Source organism: Petaurus breviceps, unplaced genomic scaffold (assembly GCF_028583685.1).
Source record: "Petaurus breviceps papuanus isolate PSGF00001 unplaced genomic scaffold, PetGlider_PUasm1.0 90847, whole genome shotgun sequence".
Lineage (NCBI taxonomy): Eukaryota > Metazoa > Chordata > Mammalia > Diprotodontia > Petauridae > Petaurus > Petaurus breviceps.
The window spans coordinates 24576478-24599418 of record NW_027187360.1 but is presented as its reverse complement, the minus strand read 5'-3'; the positions used below and the strand labels follow the sequence as shown (position 1 = coordinate 24599418).

The following is a 22941-nucleotide window of genomic DNA, read 5'->3' as shown; positions in this document are numbered from 1 at the left end:
TGAAGAGGTTAGATGTGTCAAAGTAGTTTTAGTAACAAGCTTACTTCAGTTCACAACTGAACCAGTTTGATTACAGTTTATATCTCAAAATTCCCTTATATCATAAGTACTTTGGCCAGAACGTGGTATGTGGGTAAACTTTTTGTGGAGAAAGGGTAAGGAGAGAAGTGAAAAGAAAGGATCAGAATCCCAAAGGCAACCTCGATCTATAGAGAACATTCTGAATTCTATGGGCACTGGGAGCAGGTGGAACAAAAAAGAGAACAAGGGCAAAACTATCCAGGGAATCTTTTGTGTGTGGGTTGGATATTTCACTCTAAAGACTCAGCTGTGGGAGGAAACACTCAGTAGGGTAGATGGGAAAGGTAGATAGGGCCTATTCTTGTGCTAAACACCAACAATCACCCTATGTCCATATTTGGCAATGGATGCTACCAGTGTCTGCAGGATTGGCACGTGGCTAGCAACACATGCCTGGGAAATCTCTCAGATCAGATCAACTCTTTTGATTCCTAAGAATAGCCAATGAAGTGATGAAAAAGAGAGAACTGATGATGTCTGAGTGCAGATTAAAGCATAATTTTTTGACTTTATTTTTCTTGCTTTTTTGGGGGGATGACATGGCTAACATGGAAATGTTTTGCATGAATCCATATGTATAACGGATGTCACTTTTCTCGCCTTTTCAATGGGTCAGGGAGGGTCAGGAGGGAATTTGGAACTCAAAATGTTTTTTAAAATGCTAATATATCATTGTTCCCACTTTGAAAAAAAAATGAGTAAACAACCAACTCTAACTTTCACTGCAGGCTTAAGGATCCCCAATTTGAGCCTAACCATGGGAATGGAGGCTAGGGAAGGAAAAAAGGCATACCTTGCTCTCAATCATTAAGTGCATGGCTCTAGAGGTCTCTATTCCAAACCCATTTTATAAATGAGGAAATGGGGCCAAGATTTCAAAGAAAAGGCAGGAACCTGAGCTCTCCCCCAAACCCTTCAAAATACCATTAAATAATGGCCTAAAACAAATTCTGGAGTGGCAGAACCCACAAAAGGATGGAGTAAAACAATTTTCTAGTCTAAGACAACTTGGAAGATTGGCAGGAAAGGTTTGTCACACCTGGGGTGAAAGTGGAGTACAGACCAGAACCCAGAAAACCAGGAGCTGGCCTTGGGAGTAACTCAATCAGCAGCAAAAACAGCTACTTCTAGAGCTCTCAGCCCACATATGGGTCACAAGAAGATTACAGGGATCTCTTTGCTGGTATTGGGAACAGGACTCTGTTGCTTTTACCCGTACTCAGATCTGTGCTGAAGTCCTGGGTGGCAGTCCCAGGGCAAGGAGGAGCAATAGCTGCCTTGAGCTTGTGGGTACAGTGGAGCAGCGTCCCTCATCACAATTCCAGGGCCGAAAAGAATGCTTGTGGTCACTCACAGACTAGAGTACAGGCCAGAGCAGTAAACACCTCTCCTTAGATCATCCTATGGAAGAATGGAAAACTTACAGGTCCTTAGAAATATCTCTGAAAACAGCTGCACAAAATCCATGAAGTTTGGTGTACACTCCACCCACCCTGGAAACAGAGCCCCACTTTAGCAGAGTTAAAAGTCAAGAAATAGGCTAGAAAAATAAGCAAACAACAGAAAAAAATTCCGAAAATTTTCAAGATGACAAGGAAGATAAAAAATACAAGAAACATATGAATTGGTCTCAAGCCATGGAAGAGCACAAAAAGAATTCTGAAAATCAAGTAAGAAAGGTAGAGGAAAAACCGGAAAGAGAAATGAGAGTAAGGCAAGAAAATCATGAAAAAAAGAGTCAATAGTTTAATAAAAGAGACACAAAAAAATACTGAAGAAAATAATACCTTAAAAAACAGACTAATCCGCAGTGGCTAGGTGGCGCAGTGAATAGAGCACCGGCCCAGGAGTCAGGAGGACTTGAGTTCAAATCCGGCTTCAGACACAACATACAAAAAAACTAGCCATGTGATCTTAGGCAACTTAATAGCCATGTGACTTTGGGCAAGTCACAACTCCAATTGCCCTCCAAAAAAAAGGAAAAAAACAAAACAATAAAAAAACCAGACTAATCCAAATGGTAAAAGAAGTATAAAAATTGGGGGGGGGGGGGGCCCCAGCGGCGAGGTGGTGCAGTGAGTAGAGCACCAGCCCTGGAATCAGGAGAACCTGAGTTCAAATCCGGCCTCAGACAGTTAACACACAAAAACTAGCTGTGTGGCCTTGGGCAAGTCACTTAACCCCAATTGCCCTCCAAAAAGCAAAAGAAAAAAAAAAGGATAAAAATCTAACAAGGAGAGCAATGTCTTGAAAAGTAGAATTGGCCAAATGGAAAAAAATATATACAAAAGTTCACTGAAGAGAAGTACTCCTTAAAAAGAAAAGTGGCCAAATGGAAAAAGAGGCACAAAAATTCACTTTAGAAAAAAACTTCAAAAGTAGAATTAGCCAAATGGAAAAGGAGTACAAAAACTCACTGAAGAAAATAATTCCTTAAAAATTAGAACTGAGCAAGTAGAAGCCAAGGACTTTATGAGAACTCAAGAAACAATAAAACAAAACCAAAAGAAGGAAAAAATAGAAGACAATATGAAATACCTCACTGGAAAAACAAGTGACCTGGAAAACAGATCCAGGAGACAAAATTTAAAAATTACTGGATTACCTCAAAGCCATGATAAAAAAAAAAAGGAGTCTAGATATCATCTTTTCAAGAAATTATCTAGGAAAACTGCCCAGATATTCTAGAACCAGAGGATAAAATAGAAATTGAAAGTATCCACCAATCACCTCCTGAAAAAGATCCCAAAATGAAAACTCCCAGGAATATCATAGCCAAATCCTGGAGTTCCCATGTCAGGAAGAGAATATTATAAGCAGTCAGAAAGAAATGATTCAAGTATTGTGGAGTCACAGTCAGGATAACACAAGAATTAGCAGCTTCTGCATTTAAGGATCAGAGGGCTTGGAATATAATATTCTGGAGAGCAAAGGAGCTAGGATTACAACCAAAAATCACCTACCCAACAAAACTGAATATAATCCTTCAGGGGAAAAAAAGGATATTCAATGATATAGTGGGCTTTCAAGTATTCTTTTTTTTTTTTTAAAGCAATTGGAGTTAGGTAACTTGCCCAAGGTTACATAGCCAGTTTTTTTGTGTAGGTGTTAGTGTCTGAGGCCAGAACCAATACCGGGTCCTCCCAACTCTGGGGCCGGTGCTCTTACTCCACTGCGCCAACTAGCCTCCCCGCTTTCAAGTATTCTTGATGAAAAGACCAGAGCTGAATAGAAAAATGTGACTTTCAAATACAAGACTCAGGATAAACAAAAAGGTAAATGGGAAAGGGAAATCATATGGGACTTAATAAGATTAAACTGTTTACATTCCTACATGTGAAGATGATACTTGTAACTCATAAAGAATTTTCTCATTATTGGGGCATTTAGAAGGAACATATATAGACAAAAGGCACAGGTTGAATATGAAGGGGTGATATTTTAAAAAATAAAATAAGGGGTGAGAAAGAGGAATGCCTGGGAAAAAGGGAAAGGGAAAGGTAGAATGGGGTAAATTATCTTACATAAAAGATGCAAGAAAAAAGCTTTTATAGTGGAGGGGAAGCTGGGGGAAGTGGCAAGGAAAGCTTGAACCTTACTCTCATCAGAAATGACTCAAAGAGAGAATAATACACACACTCAACTGGGTATATAAATCTATCTTACCCTAAGGGAAAACAGAAGAAGAAGGGGAAAAGAGAAGAGGGGAGAGGGTTAGAAAGGATGACAGAGTAGGGGAGGTGGTATTCAGAAGCAAAACACTTTTGAGGAGGGAGAGGGTGAAAAGAAAGAGAGAGAGAATAAAGAGGGGCGGGAGGAGAATACCGGTAGCAATCCTAACTGTGAAAAAAATTCTGAAAGCAAGTTTCTCTGATGAAGGCTTCATTTCTCAAATATATAGAGAACTAAGTCAAAATTATTTTTAAAAAAAGCTATTCCCCAATTAATAAATGGTCAAAAGACAATGAAGTTTTCAGATGAAGTAATCAAAGTTATCTATGGTCGTATGAAAAAATGCTCTAAATCACTACTGATTGGAGAATGCAAATCAAAACAACATTGAGGTACTACCTCACACCTCTTAGATTGGTTAATAGGACAGAAAAGGAAAACAATGAATGTTGGAGGGGATGTGGGAAAACGGAGATATGTAGGTGTCGATTAACTGGTGGAGTTGTGAACTGATACAACCATTCCATAGAACAACTTGGAACTATACCCAAAGGGCTATAAAACCGTAAATACCCTTTGACCCAGAGGTACTACTACTAGGGCTATATACCAAAAGAGATAAAAAACAAAAAGGAAAAGAACCTATATGTACAAAAATATAACAGCTCTTTTCTGGCAGCAAAGAACTAGAAATTGAAGGGATGCCTATCAACTGGCGAATGGCTGGACAAGTTGTGGTATATGATCGCGATAGAATACTATTGTGGTATATGAAATGATAAACAGGAGGCTCTCAGAAAAACTTACATGAACTAATGTAAAGTAAAATGAGTATAAACAGAACACTGTACACAGTAACAGCAATACTGTAAGGTGATCAACTGTGAATGACTTAGCTACTCTCAGCAATACAGTGATCCAAGACAACTCTCAAGGACTTAAGACAAAAAATGCTATCAATTCTCAGACAAAGAACTGACAGTGCCTGAATACAGATTGAAGCATACCTTTTTAAACTTTATTTTATTTTTTTGGTCTGTGTTTTCTTTTACAACATGACAAATATGAAAATGTTTTGCATGACTACACATATATAACCTTTATAAAATTGCTTGCCCTCTCTATGAGGGTTGCAGGGAGGGAGGGAGAGAACTGGAACTCAAAATTTTAAAAACAAATGCTAAAACTTGTTTTTATGTGTAATTGGGGGAAAATAAAATATTAAATAAAAGGAAAAAAAATTTTAAAGGTTAAAAAAAAGAAATGAAGAAAATAAGAGGTGGACATATTTGGTCAACATCACATAACCTGTAAGGAATAGAACTAAGATTTAAACTCAAGTTTTTTTTTGTTTTGCTTTTGTGATTTTTGGAGGGGCAGAGGGTAGAGCAATTGGGGTTAAGTGACTTGCCCAAGGTCACAGAGCTAGTAAGTGCTAAGTGTCTGAGGCCAAATTTGAACTCAGATCCTCCTGACTCCAGGGCCAGTGCTCTATTCACTGTGCCACCCTGCTGCCCCAAACTCAAGTTTTTAAAAAAGTATTATACCATGATGCATCACAGTGATTTATTTCTGCCCCATTCCCAAAGACCCTGACGGGACTTTAGAGAAAATGTAACATTCAAAAGCAATGAATAGGGAAGTGAGATTTGTTCTCAAAGTGATTCTTCCCATAGTTATTCAGAGAGCTGACTAGAATTCAAGTCCAAAAAAGAAAGAAGATTCCTTTATGGTCTTCTTGAAAAGTATGGCTTTTCCTCAAAACTAGAATTCTTGGGAATCTGGTGTTTGTTGTATTTCCAAAAGCCACCTCTACAAATCTCAAAGGTATTTCTCTCTAAGCTCAATGACTCCTAGATAGAGATACTCTCATCAGAACGGGGTTTCTATATCAAATATCTTTGTCTAATGCCTGGGAAGTGGAAGCAGTTACTTAATTCCAATAAAAAACCTCTCTTCCCAGAAGCAAAGAGCTAAGACACACATAAGATTCAAAGTAGTAATAATCCTTGGGGATTTCCAACAGGGAAAAGCAGCATAAGGGAGTTCCTAGATGATGTTGTTGACTAGATTGATCATAAGCCTTCCTGGTTCAAGCTGAAAAGACAAGAGGAAAAAAACCCACCATAAAACAGTCATATATCTACCAACCAAGAACTTCTGTCAACAGATGGTAAAAAGACTGGAAACAATCAAAGGGATGAAGAACAATGCTGCCAGTGTGACGCGATCATGCTAGGTTTCTGGCAACGGAAAGAGCATCCACCTAAATATTATTTCAAGCCTGAACACACTTTGAAACTACTCTGAAGAGTAAAAGGTCAACTAGTGCTGAGAGGAGGGCTTGTTTACAACACTGTCACTGACTCAGTATCTTTCCAAGGACATGCCATTTATCTTTCCTAAATCAGTCCAATATGGAGTTGAGGGTTTTGGATCTTTCATGGGAATGAAGAGGAATCCCAAAGAGTGCTGTGAGCAAGTTGCCTATGAAACCTCATAAAGGCTTTTTCTACCAATAGTACAGTATTTTGCACATGTGTGTTCCATGTGTCCATGTGTGTTTCATTAATAGCTTCATTTTATTCAAATGCTAAAACACAAGTTCCAAGGTACAAATTGTAGTCATTACTACACTGATCACAATGTTATGAACAACTTCCAAAACTTAATGCAATTTGTTTTACTGTTGTCACTGTAATGTCCCCCAGTACATTTCTGTAGGATTAACCTCAAAAGAATTAAAATCTACTTCAATTTTTCCACTCTACAAAAAGGAAAATTATACAATAAAAGTTAAGTAACGAATGAAGTTATGATACAATATCAAGGACTTCCTGAAAGTAACTTTAACCATTACTGGGGAGTCTAAGTAGGATACACAAACCTGACATGGCAAATGTGCATCTCTGTACCTATCCCAGCCAGAGTTAAATATTTCACAACTTTCCTATTATCTAAGTCATGTAAAGAGCCCTAATTAAATCAGTTCTTCAGTACACTATGAGAACTTGCAATTAAACCTTAAAGCTTAATGTTTTTTCTTCCTGACAAAGTACATGAGGAAAATCCTCACCTTTATTAGTAAGCAGGTTAAACAAAGAAAATAAATCAATGTTTAAATCAGTGTTAAATTCAATTAAAAAAGAAGTCAAACTAGATGAATAACAATAAAAGTTGCAGCAACATCTTAGCAGGAAGGGAAAGAAACTGAAAACTTACCTTAAGATTTTGTTATTTAATTTTTTTTTCAAAAAACAAAAATCCTTTACTAGTTTCCTAAGTTTTCTGCTAAAGGACCATTTTTTTTCATGTTTTAAGTCCTCCAAGGGATTGTTTTGTTCCTCTGTTTTGCTGAAAGTTTCAAATCAATGATGACCAAGAAAAAAGTCGCACAACAAATGAGAGCAAATAACTCAGAAGTTATTTTTGAATGAAAAAATTCACTAATGATTACAGAAAAAGAAAATATATTTTCATTCTTTTACTTTATAGGGAAATAGGTTGGACAAACATCTTTCACCAAAAAACTGATGCACACTAACTCTTTAGGTAATTTACACAATATTAACAATATTTTACTTAAAATTTAAGTATACCTACAGTTTGTATTCCTCACTTATCTTTTCTGTGAGAAATTTACCAAGATTCCAATTCAATTTGCTTTTCCACTGCACTGAAGAGCATCTCGAATGGCCAGTAAATTGGATTGGCCAATAAGCAAACTGCCTTTTATGTTGAAATCAATTGGTACACTGGTGTCATGAATTAGCAAAACAGCCTAAGAACATAACTATATATCATCAAAATTCAGGAGTCTTGGCCAATCTTTCCATTACTAATGTCACCATCAGTATCCATTTCAAATGTTAATAAAAAGTCTAATCTAGGAAACAAATGTGGATGAAAAAAGTTGAACAAATGGTATATCAATATTTAGTTTTTAAGGACTTTTTTTTCCACTTGTAGAGTAATATTGTAAAATTCATTAATTACTGGCAACACCTGCATCACTTAATATAACCTCAGGATTTAGTTAAAGCATATTTTGAATAACTGAACCAAAAAACTGACATTGTTTTTGAACATCGTGCCACTAAAGTTCACATGATATCTACTGTATAAAAGCAATGCAAAGTTATAACCGATCTGATTCTTATCCTAAAGGCTTCCAACCATGTATAATATCCAGGATAAATCCAAGACTTTTAATATCAGACTGTAATGTCAGTTATGATATCAAAACAAAAGGAAACATTTTCTGTGGGATAAAGGTTTAACAGTGTTTAGCAGTTTAAAAACAGTTTAACTGTTCGTATCATCTGCTTGCCAAGGCCATTCTTCCTCTTCAACTCCAGAGTCACAGTGCTCTTCAGATGACTCTTTGTTGGAGTCCTAATGTATCCTGGTTCCTTCCTTCCTTCTACAAGTTCTCTGTCAACATGTTCCACATGTAAAATGTTAGAATTTGGCACTTCAAACACTGTTTCTAGCAGCAGCTTTTCCATGGGATAAACCAAAGGCTCCTTGCACCAATCCTCATCTTCAGTAACATTAAGCTCATACTTGTTCACACTGAATTATGCCTTGGTACTGGGGAACAACTGCATTGCAAGATTGAATAAGAATCTCTACAAGTGTTTTTTCATCTGGGTTACACAAGGTAACCATCATGGGTAATAACCATCTAGAAACATGCCAAATTCAATGCGATCTCTGGCTTCCACATGGCATAATAAATGCTCTTTTTCTTCAGTGTCTTGGTGAGCATTTGATTCCCCGCCTTGGCTGGCAAGATGTGGGGCTGCAGCCCTCCCACCTCTTCCTAAATTAGCTCATGTTCCAAATAGAAGATACTTCTCATTTTTCCTCCTGCTGATCATTCTGTTTAAGCACCAGATGCAACAAACAGTGTCTTTGTTGTATCGACTTGCACTGTTTCTCCATGAAGTTTACAGGAATTCTCTTCTGAAACACTGACTATTGCACCTTCTAACAGTTTTCATAAAGTTTTCCTAGCCTTCTCCACCAACATCCTGTAACCGAAGAATGCCTGGCTCACTGCCAATCTTATCTACTTCATCCAGAAAGACAATTCCTTGTACTTTTTCTACATTATAACTGGCATCTTGTAGCAATTTGGCAATGACAGATTTAATATCTTCATCTACATATTCCATCTGAGTCAAGGTAGCACAGTCACAGATAGCAAAAAAGACACATCAAGGCATTTAGCTAGAGTTTGGGCAGCAACTTTTACTTGACTTTGTTCTTCCCAGCAGCAAAATGTTACTTTTTTGAAGCTTTGTGTCATCATGGGTAGAATGTAGGGGTAGAATGCTGGACTTCACCCCCTCATTTCTCCTGAGGTACTCGTTGATTCACTTGTTGCTGCACTGATGCTCCTAGAGTTTTATGTGGACTAATTCCAGCATTCGGAACCAGATTTGAAATCTGTACTCATTCCTCCATCTTCATATTTCTAATTCTTTAGGAGTTAATGCTGTCTGTTTCTCAACTGCTTGCTGCCTCAGTTTAGCTGGGATATTATTATAAATTCTCTTGTAATGATTGCACACAGCAAATGAAAGTACCTTCCTGGCAAAATAACTGACCAAGAGCATATTTTTTGAGGTAGCTATAAATCTTTTTGGGTGAGGAGGTGTTTTCTATTGGAATGTCAGTTTTACAGTTTCCGCTGTTGGTTCAGTTTCTTTAATTGTGGTTTTTTCTGAGTCCGCTTTAGATGGCACAACAGCAACAACACATTTTTCACACTTCACAAGTTGGGTGTAAGACACGAAAGTCTCCATACATGTGCACAGATCACCACATTTTGGACATCTCAGCTGGTTTCCTCCTCTCCCAGAAATCCCAGAGTCTGACTTTTTATTGCCTCCCTCTTATTTCCATGTCCAGAACCATCCTTGCTAGTTCCATCTTTTGAAGCAAGGTATGCTGGAGCTTCTTGGTCCGAGCCGCTTTCCCTGCCCAGCCATCCACTCAGACCTGGCTTCAGCCACCCTTGCCCATTCTCGGCTCAGCACGGAGCCTGCTCACCTCGTCACACTCCACAGCCACTGGCTCCAGCAAGTAGATATCTGGCCACACCGCACTCTTCCCTTCCTCCTTCCCACCCCACATAGTATATTCACTGTTCATTAAATTAAAAAAATACATACAGTGCAGAAGGAAGTTCAAAAGGGGATACAGACAAGCAGGGCAGTGCTGAAAACCAGTATATTACATTTAATATTATACTTTATTAAAAAAAATTTTTTAAGGCTTATTGTTCCCTCAGTGACTTATACAAGAGACTTTCCTTTGCCATTAGCCAAGGAATTTTCCTTGCAAAGACTTCATTCGTGGGATTTATGACTCATTCCCTTTCTTGGTTTCTGGAGTATCCCTCCCAACCACTGTCTCCTGCAGGAGAGCAAACGGCAAACCACACAAACTTGGGAGCCCATATCAAATCCTTCACTATAGTGTAAGCTTAAATAAGATAGGTTGAAGGCATTTTAGAAACAATCTATAAACCATCCTTAAACCAATATTAAAGTTTAATATTAAGACATTACACAATTGTACATAACTTATCTTTAAGGTAAGTAAAGGAAATACCACCAGAGACAACTGAACAAACTGTGTCCTTCAGAAAAAGTGAAGTACTTATTAGGCAGGAGAAGGAAATTGAAGTTTACTTTAATGTCACTAAAGATTATTCCTATCATAGCTATAGACCAGATCAGGGTGGAGAACCTGGGGTCACCTCAAGTGAGGCCCTCTGACTGAATGCAAACTTCACAGAACAAATCCCCTTAATAAAAGGATTTGTTCTGTAAAACTTGGACTCAGTCAAAAGGCCATACCCAAGGACCTAGAGGACCACATGTGGCTTCAAGGTCACAGGTTCGCCACCTCTGGATTAGATTATTAAATTTTAAAAGTTTAAAACCTGCAGTCATCTATAAAGACCCTGTATATTTACTCTATCCAGAAGATGACTCAGGTGCAAGCCATGCACAAATTCAAAAAGTGGAGGTATATGGGCCAGTGCTACTTAGGGAGCTTCACAGCTTCACGAGTTTCTCCCAGGCCGGTCAGCTCCTCTGGGGAGCTTCTGGTCCTTTGGGATACTCTCCTTCCTATTCATCCCTGCTTTCACCCCCAGGCTGAGAGAGGCCTATTTCTTAGCTCTCTTTTCCTAGAGAATCAGAATCCTTTTTTTTTTTAAACCCAGACTTCAAGAAGTCTGCTGCTCAGCCTCAGTTTACATCTACTTTTTAATGTACTTGCTCCACAGAAATTCCTTGAAGTCAGCTAATATCTCTTCTGAGCACATAGTACTCTATTCAGATTCAATGAGCTGCCCTCTACTCTTAGGACTTCTTCATTGACTACCCTTGTGGTTCCCTGACTTAGTCTGAATAGTTTTCCTTTTCAGGTCCCAAAACCTTTTTACAGCTTCTTCTATCAACATCAATACCTTTCTATTCCTTTCTTAGATAACTCCCTAACTTTCCAGCACTGATCTGGGTTCTTAATCTCTCCTCTGACAGTAACACATAGAAAGATGGGGTATAACCAAACCATATTTCAATTCTTTTTTGTTTTTATTAGTAGAGGAGACACAATACCTGGTTGCTCACAATTCTGATTTTCTTCTTTCCTCCTTTTTGCTCATCTGTTAATCTCTTCTCATACTGTAAGGACAGGGTAGACAGACGCTGAGCCTGTAGAGAAAAGAAAATCATTTTATGTTCTTTCATTCTATTTTCTGAATCTACAAAAGCAATGAAGTGAACAGTTTGTAGTTGTTCCACTCAAAAGAGATGGAGGGGATACCCTAGAAGCCCACAGGAAGATAGGAAACTAGACTTCAAAAGGTTCATCAGTTGAACATAAGAATAATTAACCATCTATTCTAAACAAGGATCTGAGACGGCCCCAGGTTAATACCAGGTCCCAGAATCTCTTGATAATTTAAGATATTGATCCAGAAGTCCCTAAACATAAGCAGGTTTGTCACTGTCCTGGTAGGCCCACTGGAGGGAAAACTGTGTTTCTCCATTATGTGTGCATGCTACATACCCCTGTGTACTAAGACAAAAATGAATTTCTGGATGTGATATGCAAATGTCACGTTGAGAGGACACAAACTATATGACCTTTATTTGATTGACAGCAACAGAACACTGAAAGTACTAGAAGGCTGGAAGTTTGATCCTAAGAGTCATGTAAATGTTCAGGGATTTTAAAAAACTCAAGAGAGAAAAAATGAGGAGGGGAAGAAGACTGAGATTTGCAGCTTTAAGCTGGAGCTCAGCTCAGTTCTTAGGTAAAACTGAGACTAAGATTTTTGTTTCAACCCATTTCATCACAAGTGAAAGATGGATTCTTGACTGAGAGCCTAAAGTGAAGATCTATAGACATCCTGAAGGTCTCTTACACTGGAGCAAAGCAGGTCTGGTAGGCAGAGAGGGAGCTGCTTTAGGTGGTTTATGAGGGAAAAAGGGTACAAAAGAGGCCAGAAGACGGAGGATGCTGGGCTCTCCCACCTTGAAGCAGTCCTAGGAGCTCAGACAATGATCTCTAAATAAAGCAGTTACATTGAGAGGGATGCATATGCCATATACAATTCTTTCCCTTACCCCTAACACCTGTGGGTTGATGAATCTGAGTTTAATCTATTAATATTACATATCTGTAAGTAGGGCTATTAAAAAAAAAAAAAGATGGAGGATGCAGTCACCATAATGAAGTATAAAGAGAAGAAACTCTTCGGTCCTTTGAGCAGTAGCAGCAGAAGTGGCTGAAGAGGACGTTGGAAGCCCTCTCCACGGTGGTACGCTTGGTGGTTTCACCACGCACAGATGTCATGTGATATCTCAAAGTCTGTAATGCTCTGGGAAGAGCTGAAGCTCCTAGTCTTAATGGACTAAGGCTGTGGACCAAAAGATTACACAACTACTCCACACATGCCTTAACAATGGGAGGTTTAGGGGCGGCTAGGTGGCGCAGTGAATACAGCACCGGCCCTGGAGTCAGGCCGACCTGAGCTCAAATCCGGCCTCAGACACTTGACACGATTACTAGCCTTTGTGCAAGTCACTTAACCCCAATTGCCCTCCAAAAAGAAAAAAAAGCAAACAATGGGAGGTTTAAGGTGGGATAAGACAGGACAGGGAGAAAGAAGAAATTAGCTAACTCCCAATGCACAGGACAAAACCTAGTTAATTAGCAGTACCTTTTCTTCTCCTGGAACTGTGCTGGTCTCGTCAATTTCACTTTTGTGCTCACTATGGTCCAATGCGGCCAGCAAACCCCGGGGCTTCCTCTGTGGGAAAACTGGTTCCTGCTCATACTCTCCCCAAAGGCTGGCTTCACTGTTCCCACTGTCCTGCGATTCTGAAACAGATGGGGGTAGGGAGCAGCGGTTCTTCACAACATCATGAAAATAATCATCGTTTTGCCTAAGCAAGACTCTAGACGGCAGGAAAGCCAAGTTCCTGTGTTGACTCAGGCTTAAAGTAGGCAGATCCTTTACTTTCTAAGTATACCAGCTTTTCCATGTATAAAAACCCAGTACACTAAAAGCAGGAATAAAGCAGGTTGTTTTTAATGTTTATTTGAATCACCTGCCAGTTGTTAATAGTAAATCACCTAGGATACTGGGTATATGAAGAAAATACTACATTTGTTCCTGAGAGATTGGGCTCTCCCCCTTTCCCTTCTCATTGAGCAATAAAGAGTAGATTCCCACCTGTATACTTCCTTTTCAGGCTAGGAACATGTACATCCAGGCTTTTTGCTTTCTTAGATGAAAGGAACAGGCTGAATGAAGACGTGGAGGCTGCAGAAGCAACTTCTCCCCCACAGGTGTTCAGGGGAACCCGTGGGATGGGTACAGGCATCTGTTTAGGAGGGGAAAACTGCTCATTAAAAAGAGGTTCATGTTTTGCTTTTGTGAGAGAACCTCTGCCCAGGACAGGTCATGCAACTGAGTCAGGAGAAAAGCATTTCCTAGCCAGGCAGTTGTCTCCTCACTGGTTACTACCACATCCCTTAGTAATAACTAGGTGCCTTGAGAGACAGGATAGTACTCTTTGTGGGATGGATCAACCTACCCTCCCCTTCCCTGGACAAGCTCTAACACCTCCATCTGGGCAGAGGTGGGATACTTACAATTTTCTGAGCAACTCGGAAAAACTGGGCTGCATCACGGACAATATGGCCAAAGTTGTCATAGACCTTGACGTAAGGGCGCACCCAGGAGGGTAGCTGGGCTCTGGCATCATTGTTAGTAAACCTGGGAGAATGGGGAGATCTGCATTTTGTATCCTCTAAAGTGGTTTTAACCCAGTTCTTTACATCTCTCAGTCCTTCAAACCTGGTTCAGGTCCTGCTTATGTTGACAGGAGACACTAAAAATGGAATCTATATACCCTCCTCATACTTATATAGAATTAGGCCAAGAAAATATAAAGTCCACATAAGTCCTAAAGCCCAGAGTCTTGAACACAGTAACCACTCATTCAGTGCCAAATGAATAAATAAATGGGAAGTTCCTCTGCAACAAAGATACTTAAGCTGAGGTGCTAAAGAGGTAAGATAAGCTGCAGGACAGTTTTTACAATTAGAAAAGATGGGCACATTTTCATTGTCATCAGATGGGGATTAGTGGACATTCAAGTTCTTGCTTCTAGCATTCAGGGCAATTTCCAAAGTGGTGGGACTGAAGGCAGATGACCATGGGTTCAGGTGTGAATGCAGAACACTCTTTAAAATACTTTGTCATTGAAAGGGAGAAAACAGCTGGTGGGGGTAGGATCAAAAGATTTTTTAATTTTGCTTTCAATAAAGTCGGGAAAGACCTAACTCAGCATGTTTCTACATGAATGGGAAGGAGCCACTAGAGAGGGAAAGATTGAAGATGGAAGGTGTGGAAAAGATGATTAATTACGCATGGTGGCACAGTGGATAGAGCACTGGGCTTGGAGTCAGGAAGACTCATCTTCCTGAGTTCATATACAGTTTTAGACACTTACTAGCTATATGACACAGGGGAAGGCACTTAACCTTACTGGTCTCAGTTTCTTCATCAGTAAAATGAGCTGGAGAAGGAAATGATAAACCACTCCAGTATCTTTGCCTAAAAACCCCAAATGTGGTCATAAAGAGGCAGACATGACTGATATGACTGAACAACAAATCTGATAAAAAAGAGTGGATGATAACATCACCAATTCATGCCCTAAGATGCATAAACATATTTCCTCACATGAACCCACAAGGGAGGTATTATAAGCACTATTTTCCTAATTTTAAAACAAAAAAACTGAGGCTCAGAGAGATTCAATAACCCACAATTATCCTCCTGATTATAAGACAGAACTGGTATCAGGCACATGAACAGAACCTGGCTTCTGACTCCAAGTCAACTGCTCTTTTGACTATATCATCCAGCCTTTCAGCATGGGGGTAACTGAGGTGGGGAAGGGAACAGGTGTTTATCAAGCACCTATTATGCACCAGGCACTGTGTTAAGTGTCTTACAATTATTATATCATTTGATCTTTATAACAACCATGGGAAGTAGGTGCTATTATTGCCCCCATTTTACAGTTGAAGAAACTGAGGAATACAGAGTTTAAATGAGTTACCCAGGGTTACACAGGTAATGAGTATCTGAGGCCACATCTGAACTCAGGTCTTCTTGACTCCAGGCCCAGTGCTCTATCCAATCATTTAATCATTAAACATTTATAAAACACATACTATGCCAGATACTGTGCTAAGCACTAAGAATACAAAAGAGGCAAAAGACAGTCCCTGCCCTCAAGGAGTTTACATGAGACAACATGCAAACAAATATATACAAAGCAAGTTATATATAGGAAATAATAATTAACAGAGAGAAGGCACTAGAATTAAGAGAGGTTGGGGAAGGCTTCAAGTAAGAGATGGGGTTTTAAGGAAGTCTGGGAAATCGGTAGGCAGAGATGAGAGAGTGTTCTAGGCACAGGGGAAATGCCCAGGGCTGAGAGATAGGCTCTTTTGTATGGGGAACATCCAAGAGGCCAGTGTGAATAGCTTTGAGTGAGTGGTGGAAGAATAAGGTGTAAAAAGACTGAAAAGGTGTCACCTAGCTGTTTGATCTAGCAAGGATCAAGGCTAACATTGGCAAGGAAGAAAGCAACCTTCTCCTCTAGGGAAGTATTAAAGAGGGTGAAGGAGACTTCAGGGAGTTCACATCAGAGGGCTATGCTCTTCTCAGTAAATGAACCAAGAGCATCTGTTTAGTGTGTGAGCTGGGACAGAGCACTCTGAGTAGGAGGATGGAAAAGAGAGGAAATAACTCGAATAACTGCTCTACAGGAATTGAGAAAAATAAATAGCTAAGCAACTATGAGAGATCAGCAGAAGTCAGGCTGCATGAATTTATAGTGGAGCCAAGTTAACACAATTTTATGATTTTTCCAGTAGTTCTTAACAGCTTATGTTTAAGAGTGAGGATCAGTAGAGTAAGAAATACAAAAATCAAAAGAGTAAGGGATCCTATGATTGTGGCTGACCTAGGACTATTGGCAAATGAACTAAAGATGGAAAATGACAAATTGGGAGAATAGGAAGTGATTGAGGGACGAGATATCACATCAAAGAAGTTCAATAGCAGTAAGAGAACAGGAGAAGAAGAAATACAGGAGATAGAAAATAAATGCAGAGTTCAGTACCCTGGAGGTGATGCATTTTCAGATGATGGTTCCTGTTAAGCTGTGGTCACATATGTTTTTGGCTTATATGTAGAGATGGAGGTCAATGGACTCAAAGAAATCCAGGAACAATGAAGGCAGGATGTTACAAGGGTCATCAACATGTATATATACCAAAAATATATATCAAAGTTACCAAGGAAGACGGCGGTTAATGGGAAGATTAATACTTTTTTGGATCTATGGTTTCATCAGTGCAGGTACCATCTCTGATCCTGCAGAGTGTGCCCTGTCTACACAGCATCATCCTGCATGTCCCTTCTTCAAATCCTCCCATAATCTTCCACAGGGAGTATAAGAGACCTTCCTCTGAATGTTCTGATATTGCATGGGTCCCAGTGGAGAATTGGGTCTGTCTATCTGGTGTCTCTTAACTCTCATAACGTGACAGGTCTAACATTTTTTCTGGTTATCTCTTTAATATCTTTAAACAATCTCCTGAGCAGCATTCTTCGGTAATACATTGTAGCCTATTTACAATGACCATGAACCTTTCCATCGCTCTTTAGGTGACCTTCAACTTTACATAATACAGTTAGTATTATGTCTGTTGTGGTAACTCCCTACTGACTGATCATGAGGAATTTACAAAAGCTGAGCCTGTGGTAAGCTTTGTAGAAAAGCCTCAAGAAAACAAAGGGACACAGTACCAACTAACAGGGTCACGCCATGTTAGAGTCACCACCCAAATAAAAACATCTAAGTTCCTTTACAGGAAATGAACCAGTAGTTGGATCAGTTGATGAGATTTAGTCACCTCGCTAGAAAAACAGGATGGGGATATATGGAGCCCCAAGATATATAGAATCCTATGACTTCTCCTGTGGTATGTCCAGATTGCTCAGGGTAAGTAAGCAATACTTGAAATCACATCCCCCTTATGCTACTTCTGGAAAGTCATTGTATTTCCTAGAGACAAATGAGTGTGGATTTCAATGGCCTTCCTTATCCTTTTACTATTCAAGAACCAAAATGTTACTGCCTGATATCTTGCAAATTTAATCAAAAGAATATTAAAATAAAAAAGGAAGTAGAAAACTCCCTGTATGTATACACCAACCGAGATACTATAGAGGATCGCTACAATGAAGGTGATATCAGTTGAGACATCCAGAAGTTCACAGAAGACAAACCCATGGCCTCAAATGACTACACAAAAATATGTAAAGTTTAGGCAATGAGCAAAAACAACCAGAGGTTGTAATGCAATCAGACAAAACTGACCTCAAAAGTATGGGTGAGACTGGGGAGGATGAAACCTATGACTGGGATAGCTCTGGATGGATATACCTTATTAAAAAAATGACAGGTAAAATATAATAATATTGCATATTAAAACAATATACTCAGGTGAAGAAACCCAGCAAATACACAGGGGAAACACAGTGGAGAATATGTGTTTGAAAATCAATGGAGAGGGGATGGCTAGGTGGTACAGTGAATAGAGCACCGGCCTGGAGACAGGAGGACCTGAGTTCAGATCTGGCCTCAGACACTTGACACAATTACTAGCTGTGTGACTTTGGGCAAGTCACTTAACCCCAATTGCCCTCCAAAAAGAAAAAAAAAGAGGGAGAGATGATAAATGAGGATATAAATTACAAAGACATGGTAAAGCAGTGATGGAGGATTTAAATTATCCAGGTATCTTCTGGAGCACTTTCTGTGCTAACAGCAGAGCAGCTAAAAATTTTCTGACTTGCCTTAGTGACAGTTTCATCCTTTAAAAGAGAGTTGAATAAATGAGGGGTAATTCTGTTCTGGATACCATTCTCACTAAAAGAGTAACTGATAGCTGGAATGGAAGTGAAAGGAATCTTAGGGGACCCAGTAACTCCTCTCAGAGTTTGTGCTAGAGAAAAGGCAAACTAGGCATAAGCTCTCAAATATCTTAAATTTTGGTAGAGTAGATTTCAAAGGGTAGAAAAGATACCACATAGGGGTGGCCAGGTGGCTCAATGAGTAAGAGCACTGGCCCCAGAGTCGGGATGACCTGGGATCAAATCTGGACTCAGGTACTTAGCACCACACCCAGAAATAACTGGCCATGTAACCTTGAGCAAGTTACTTAACCCCAATTGCTTTAAAAAAAAAAAAAAGAAAAGATACCACAGACTAAACTCTATAGGGGAAGTCAAACCAGGAAAGATGGAAAATTCTAAAGAATAAAATTATGAAGACAAGCAGAGAAATAATTATGATTAGGAGGGAAAAAATAGGAGTTATCTGAAGAGAGTGGCATCGATACATAAGAAACTTAGATGGAAGCAAGGGCAGCTAACAGAAGATCGGAACTGTACAATGAGCTGAAGCTGGAAAAAAAAACTAAAGGCAATGAAAAGTGGTTTTTCTGAGTTTTGTTTTTTTTTTAAGCTGTAATGGGAGGAAGAGAAAGACCAAAGATAGGATGGTTATGCTGCCTGGGATGGATGGAAGGATAAATGACCAATTTTTTTTTTTTTGCCTCTTTTCTCCTAGGAAAGTAAACAACCTTTGTACTAGAAATGACAACAAAAATAGCTAAAAATTGGAGTTAATACCCAAGATAAATAATGATATGGGAGGGAGCAACCAGGTGGCTCAGTGAGTAAGAGCACCGGCCCCAGTGTCGGGATGACCTGGGGATCGAATCTGGGCTCAGATACTTAGCACCCACCCAGAAACACCTGGCCGTGTAACCTTGAGCAAGTTACTTAACCCTGACTGCTTAAAAAAAGTAATAATGATATGGGAGCTGCCCTTGGCCAATTCAAGTCACTGAACCCAAGTGAACCACATCCTTGGGTACTGACAAAACTGGCAGGTGTGACTGTTGATCCACTTTATAGTGATTTATGAAAAACTGTATTAAATGAGAAAGGTACAGAAGGGTTAAAAATGGGAAAATGTTGTGCCAATTAAAAAAAAGAAAAGGAATTGAATAGAGTCCACAACATATATGCCAGTGGGTTTGACTTAGAATCTTGAAAAAAAATCTAGAACAAATTAAAGAGGTGAAAGAAAACCCAAAAAAGGAAATGTTAGCATGAGTTCATCAAGAAAGTCATGAGCCTTTTCTGACAGTTACCAAATTTCTGGATCCGAGGGACCCTATAAAGAATTTACCTAGGTTTTAGGAAAGCATTAGAACATGAGCATACAAACAGTTAGTCAATCAGCATTTAAGACCTACTACTACTACTAAGCATGTATTAAAGGTACTATGCTAAGCTTAGGATACAAAAAAGAGATAAGATACTGTTCTGTGAAGTTTGGATTCAGTCAAAGGTCCATACCTGAGGACCTAGAGCACCCCATGTGGCCTTGAGGCTGCAGGTTCCCCACCCCTGATTCAAGACTTAAAGGCACAGGGGCATGCTTATCAAGTGACATAACATTGGGAGGGAGAGCTAACACTGATCACCATCATGATCTAAAAAGATCTTGCCAGAAGAGAATACTGAACTGAATCTAAGAAGAAATTCAAAATGTCTTTCAGTTGGATTAAAAATAAAGTCAGTTTCAGAAGTATAAGGGGAGATACGACCAGAAAGTACTTTGTCTAAAAAATATCTGGGAGATTAGTGGACTTTTAGGTTCAATGAGTGCTCAATGAGTCAACATGTAGCATGTAGCCAAAAAAACCTAATGCAATCTGGGACTCAAGAGGCCTGACTTTCAGGAAAAAGACAATGACCATATCCCTTCACTGTGCTCCAGCTAGGTCACATCTGAACACTGTGTTTAATTCCAGGTACCACAGTTTAAGTAGGATATTGATAATCTGGAGAGGGTCAAAAGGAGGGCAATCAGGAAGGTGTAGGAACTTGAGTCTAACCTTTATGTCAATTACTCAAAGAAACTGGAGATATTTAATCTTGAGAAGAAAAGGCTCAGTGAGGCCACAATAGCTACCTTCAAGTATCTGAAATTCAGAGGAAGAATTAGAATTTATTCTCTCTGGCCCCAGGAAGCAGAATCAAGGGCCATGGGCTGAAATAAACAAAAAACAATTTTAAGCTTGACACCAGGAAAACCTTCCTAACAGAGAGCTAGCCAAAAGTGGGAATGGGTTTCCTTAAAGAGGTAGTGAGTTTCCCCTTACTGGAGTTATACAAAGAGGACCTAGATAACCATTTCTGGTATGTTATTGTGAGGTGTCTTCTTTGGTTATAGATTAAACTGGATAGCTTTGAGAAATTTCTTGCAATTCTAAAATACTGTGATTTCCTTCATTTTATAACCAGGGAAGCTAAGTCACAGGGAGTGATAGCGATTCATCCAATATCACCCACTAAAATGTGAAGCTGGAAATCCACATTAAAGGACAAAATAAAAATATGCCAGGCACATCTCCACATACATTCTCCCCAATCACATCCACACACTAAAAATAATGAATGACACAAATTCTGCTACAGAACTAGAAAGGAAGACGGGCATTTTTGAATGAAATAACTACAAAGAACTTTGAAAACAACTTTTTTTTTGCTTGTGAAAGTACATGGGTTTAAGAATTTCTGGGAGGTGGCTAGGTGTCGCAGTGAGTAAAGCTCCGGCCCAGGAGTCCGGTTCAGTTCCGGCCTTAGACACTTAACAACCATACAAAAAAACTAGCCATGTAACCTTGGGCAAGTTACTTAACCCCAAATGCCCTCCAAAAGGCAAAAAAAAAAAATTCTGTTTATTCTCTTATCAGTTTTATGGTGATTAATGGCCATTTTGCATTTTTTCGAAAGAATGTAAAAGAATCAGTTAATAGTCTTGGTTTAAAATGTTACGAATAAAAAATATTAGAAATATATACGTATTTTTAAAAATTAAATACTGACCTAATAGACAAATTTAATTTAATTTACCTTGAGCTTGTCCTGAAAATCTAAACTATGTTAGACTTATTTTATTTGATTTGGCTGAAGTGCAGCATAAAAGGAAGCAGCTACACAATGGACCTCTTTATACTAACCAGTTTGAAAAAGATTCTTTTTAAAATGTCTATTAAAAAATTATATATTCACACATCTTTTAAAATTGGTGCTTCATTTACCATAATATAATCCTGGCATTTGAAAGTACTTTATTATTTTAAATTGGCATAATTTTTTTTTTGGAGGAAGAAAGACAGGGCAATTGTAGTTAAGTGACTTGCTGAAGGTCACATGGCTTGGCTTAACAATTATTGAAAAAAACTGAACTGCAAAAGTTAATCTGTAAATGATTATTATTCATTTATAAAATGCTTTTAAATACCACTAAACTTATGGCCCTGTCTGAATACAGAACTGGGAGTGAGAAATCCCTGGGTTCAATGCTGTTTAGGCTGATCCTGGGAAGCTCAACTTCAATATTCATTTGTTAAAGTCCCTACTATGGGGTGGCTAGGTGGCAGAGTGCATAGAGCACCGGCCCCAGAGTCAGGAGGACCTGAGTTCAAATCTGGCCTCAGACACTTAACACTTACTAGCCGTGTGACCTTGGGCTAAGTTAAGTCAAGTCACTTAACCCCAACTTCTCCGCCTTACCCCCTCCAAAAAAAATAAAATTAAATAAAACTCTTACTATGCAGAGGGTTGTGGTAGATAAAACATAAATACTAAATAGTTCCCTTCATGGAATTTGAAATTTTAAATCATGAAATTGAGAGGCAACCTGGTGCAGTGGAAAAAATTTTGGATTTGTAGCAGGAAGATCTGGATTTGAATTCTGGCTCTGGTATTCATGGTATGACTTTAGGCCAGTCACTTGATTTTTCTGGGCCTTAGTTTCCTTACCTGTAAAATCAGATGACTCCTAAAGTCCCTCCCAACTCTAACTCTACCACCTTATGATGGCTACTACCCAGGAAAGGCCCCTCCTCCAGACAGACTGCTCTCTCTGCTCCAGAAAGGCGGGCACACTCCACCTCTGTAGACATTATACAACACCTGTGATCACAGAGGAAAATAGCCCCAAAGTCCTGGCGATGTCGGATGACTCTGCCGATGGCCTGATTAACCGCCCGGGAAGCCTGCTGCCGGTACCACTCGTGCCCAGATAAATACTAGACCGGATGCAAAAGAAGTCAGTGAGGTTGTAGCCCATCATAAGCCTGGTATTCCACATGGTCATAATTCTCTTCAAAGTCATGAAACTATTCTGGAATCTTTGAGGGAAGTTTCACGTCATCACCACTGCTTATTAGTCACTGAGAGATATCCCTGTTCTGCTACTCACTAGCCTTGTGACCTCTGCCACATCACTTTACTTCTCTGAATGTGAGGTGGGTTATGTGTAAAATGGGGATAATAATATTTTGTGCCCTGGCTGGTTGTGAAGATTAAAGAGAAAAACAACATAAGAAGTGCCATATAAACTGTAAAGCTCTATACAAACATATCATATTATTATTTGTCAGGATGTGACATTACATAAAGCATTTTGTGAATCTTAAAGC

General features: G+C 39.2%; 1 protein-coding gene and 1 pseudogene across 6 annotated transcripts in view; both read right to left on the bottom strand.

Moving 5' to 3' along the window:
* The window catches only part of RTEL1 (regulator of telomere elongation helicase 1), a 107588-nt gene that overhangs the window by 20362 nt on the left and 64285 nt on the right, over positions 1 to 22941 (bottom strand). For all 6 annotated transcript variants that reach the window (XM_069072619.1, XM_069072622.1, XM_069072623.1 and 3 more), the window contains exons 24-28: positions 22433 to 22548; positions 13942 to 14065; positions 13520 to 13670; positions 13004 to 13164; positions 11394 to 11489 (exon numbers count right to left, since the gene is read on the bottom strand). In XM_069072619.1, coding sequence (XP_068928720.1) covers positions 11394 to 11489; positions 13004 to 13164; positions 13520 to 13670; positions 13942 to 14065; positions 22433 to 22548 — 648 coding nt within the window. The remainder of the gene's footprint in view (positions 1 to 11393; positions 11490 to 13003; positions 13165 to 13519; positions 13671 to 13941; positions 14066 to 22432; positions 22549 to 22941) is intronic.
* LOC138149331 (ATP-dependent Clp protease ATP-binding subunit clpX-like, mitochondrial) lies at positions 6734 to 9897 on the bottom strand (annotated as a pseudogene).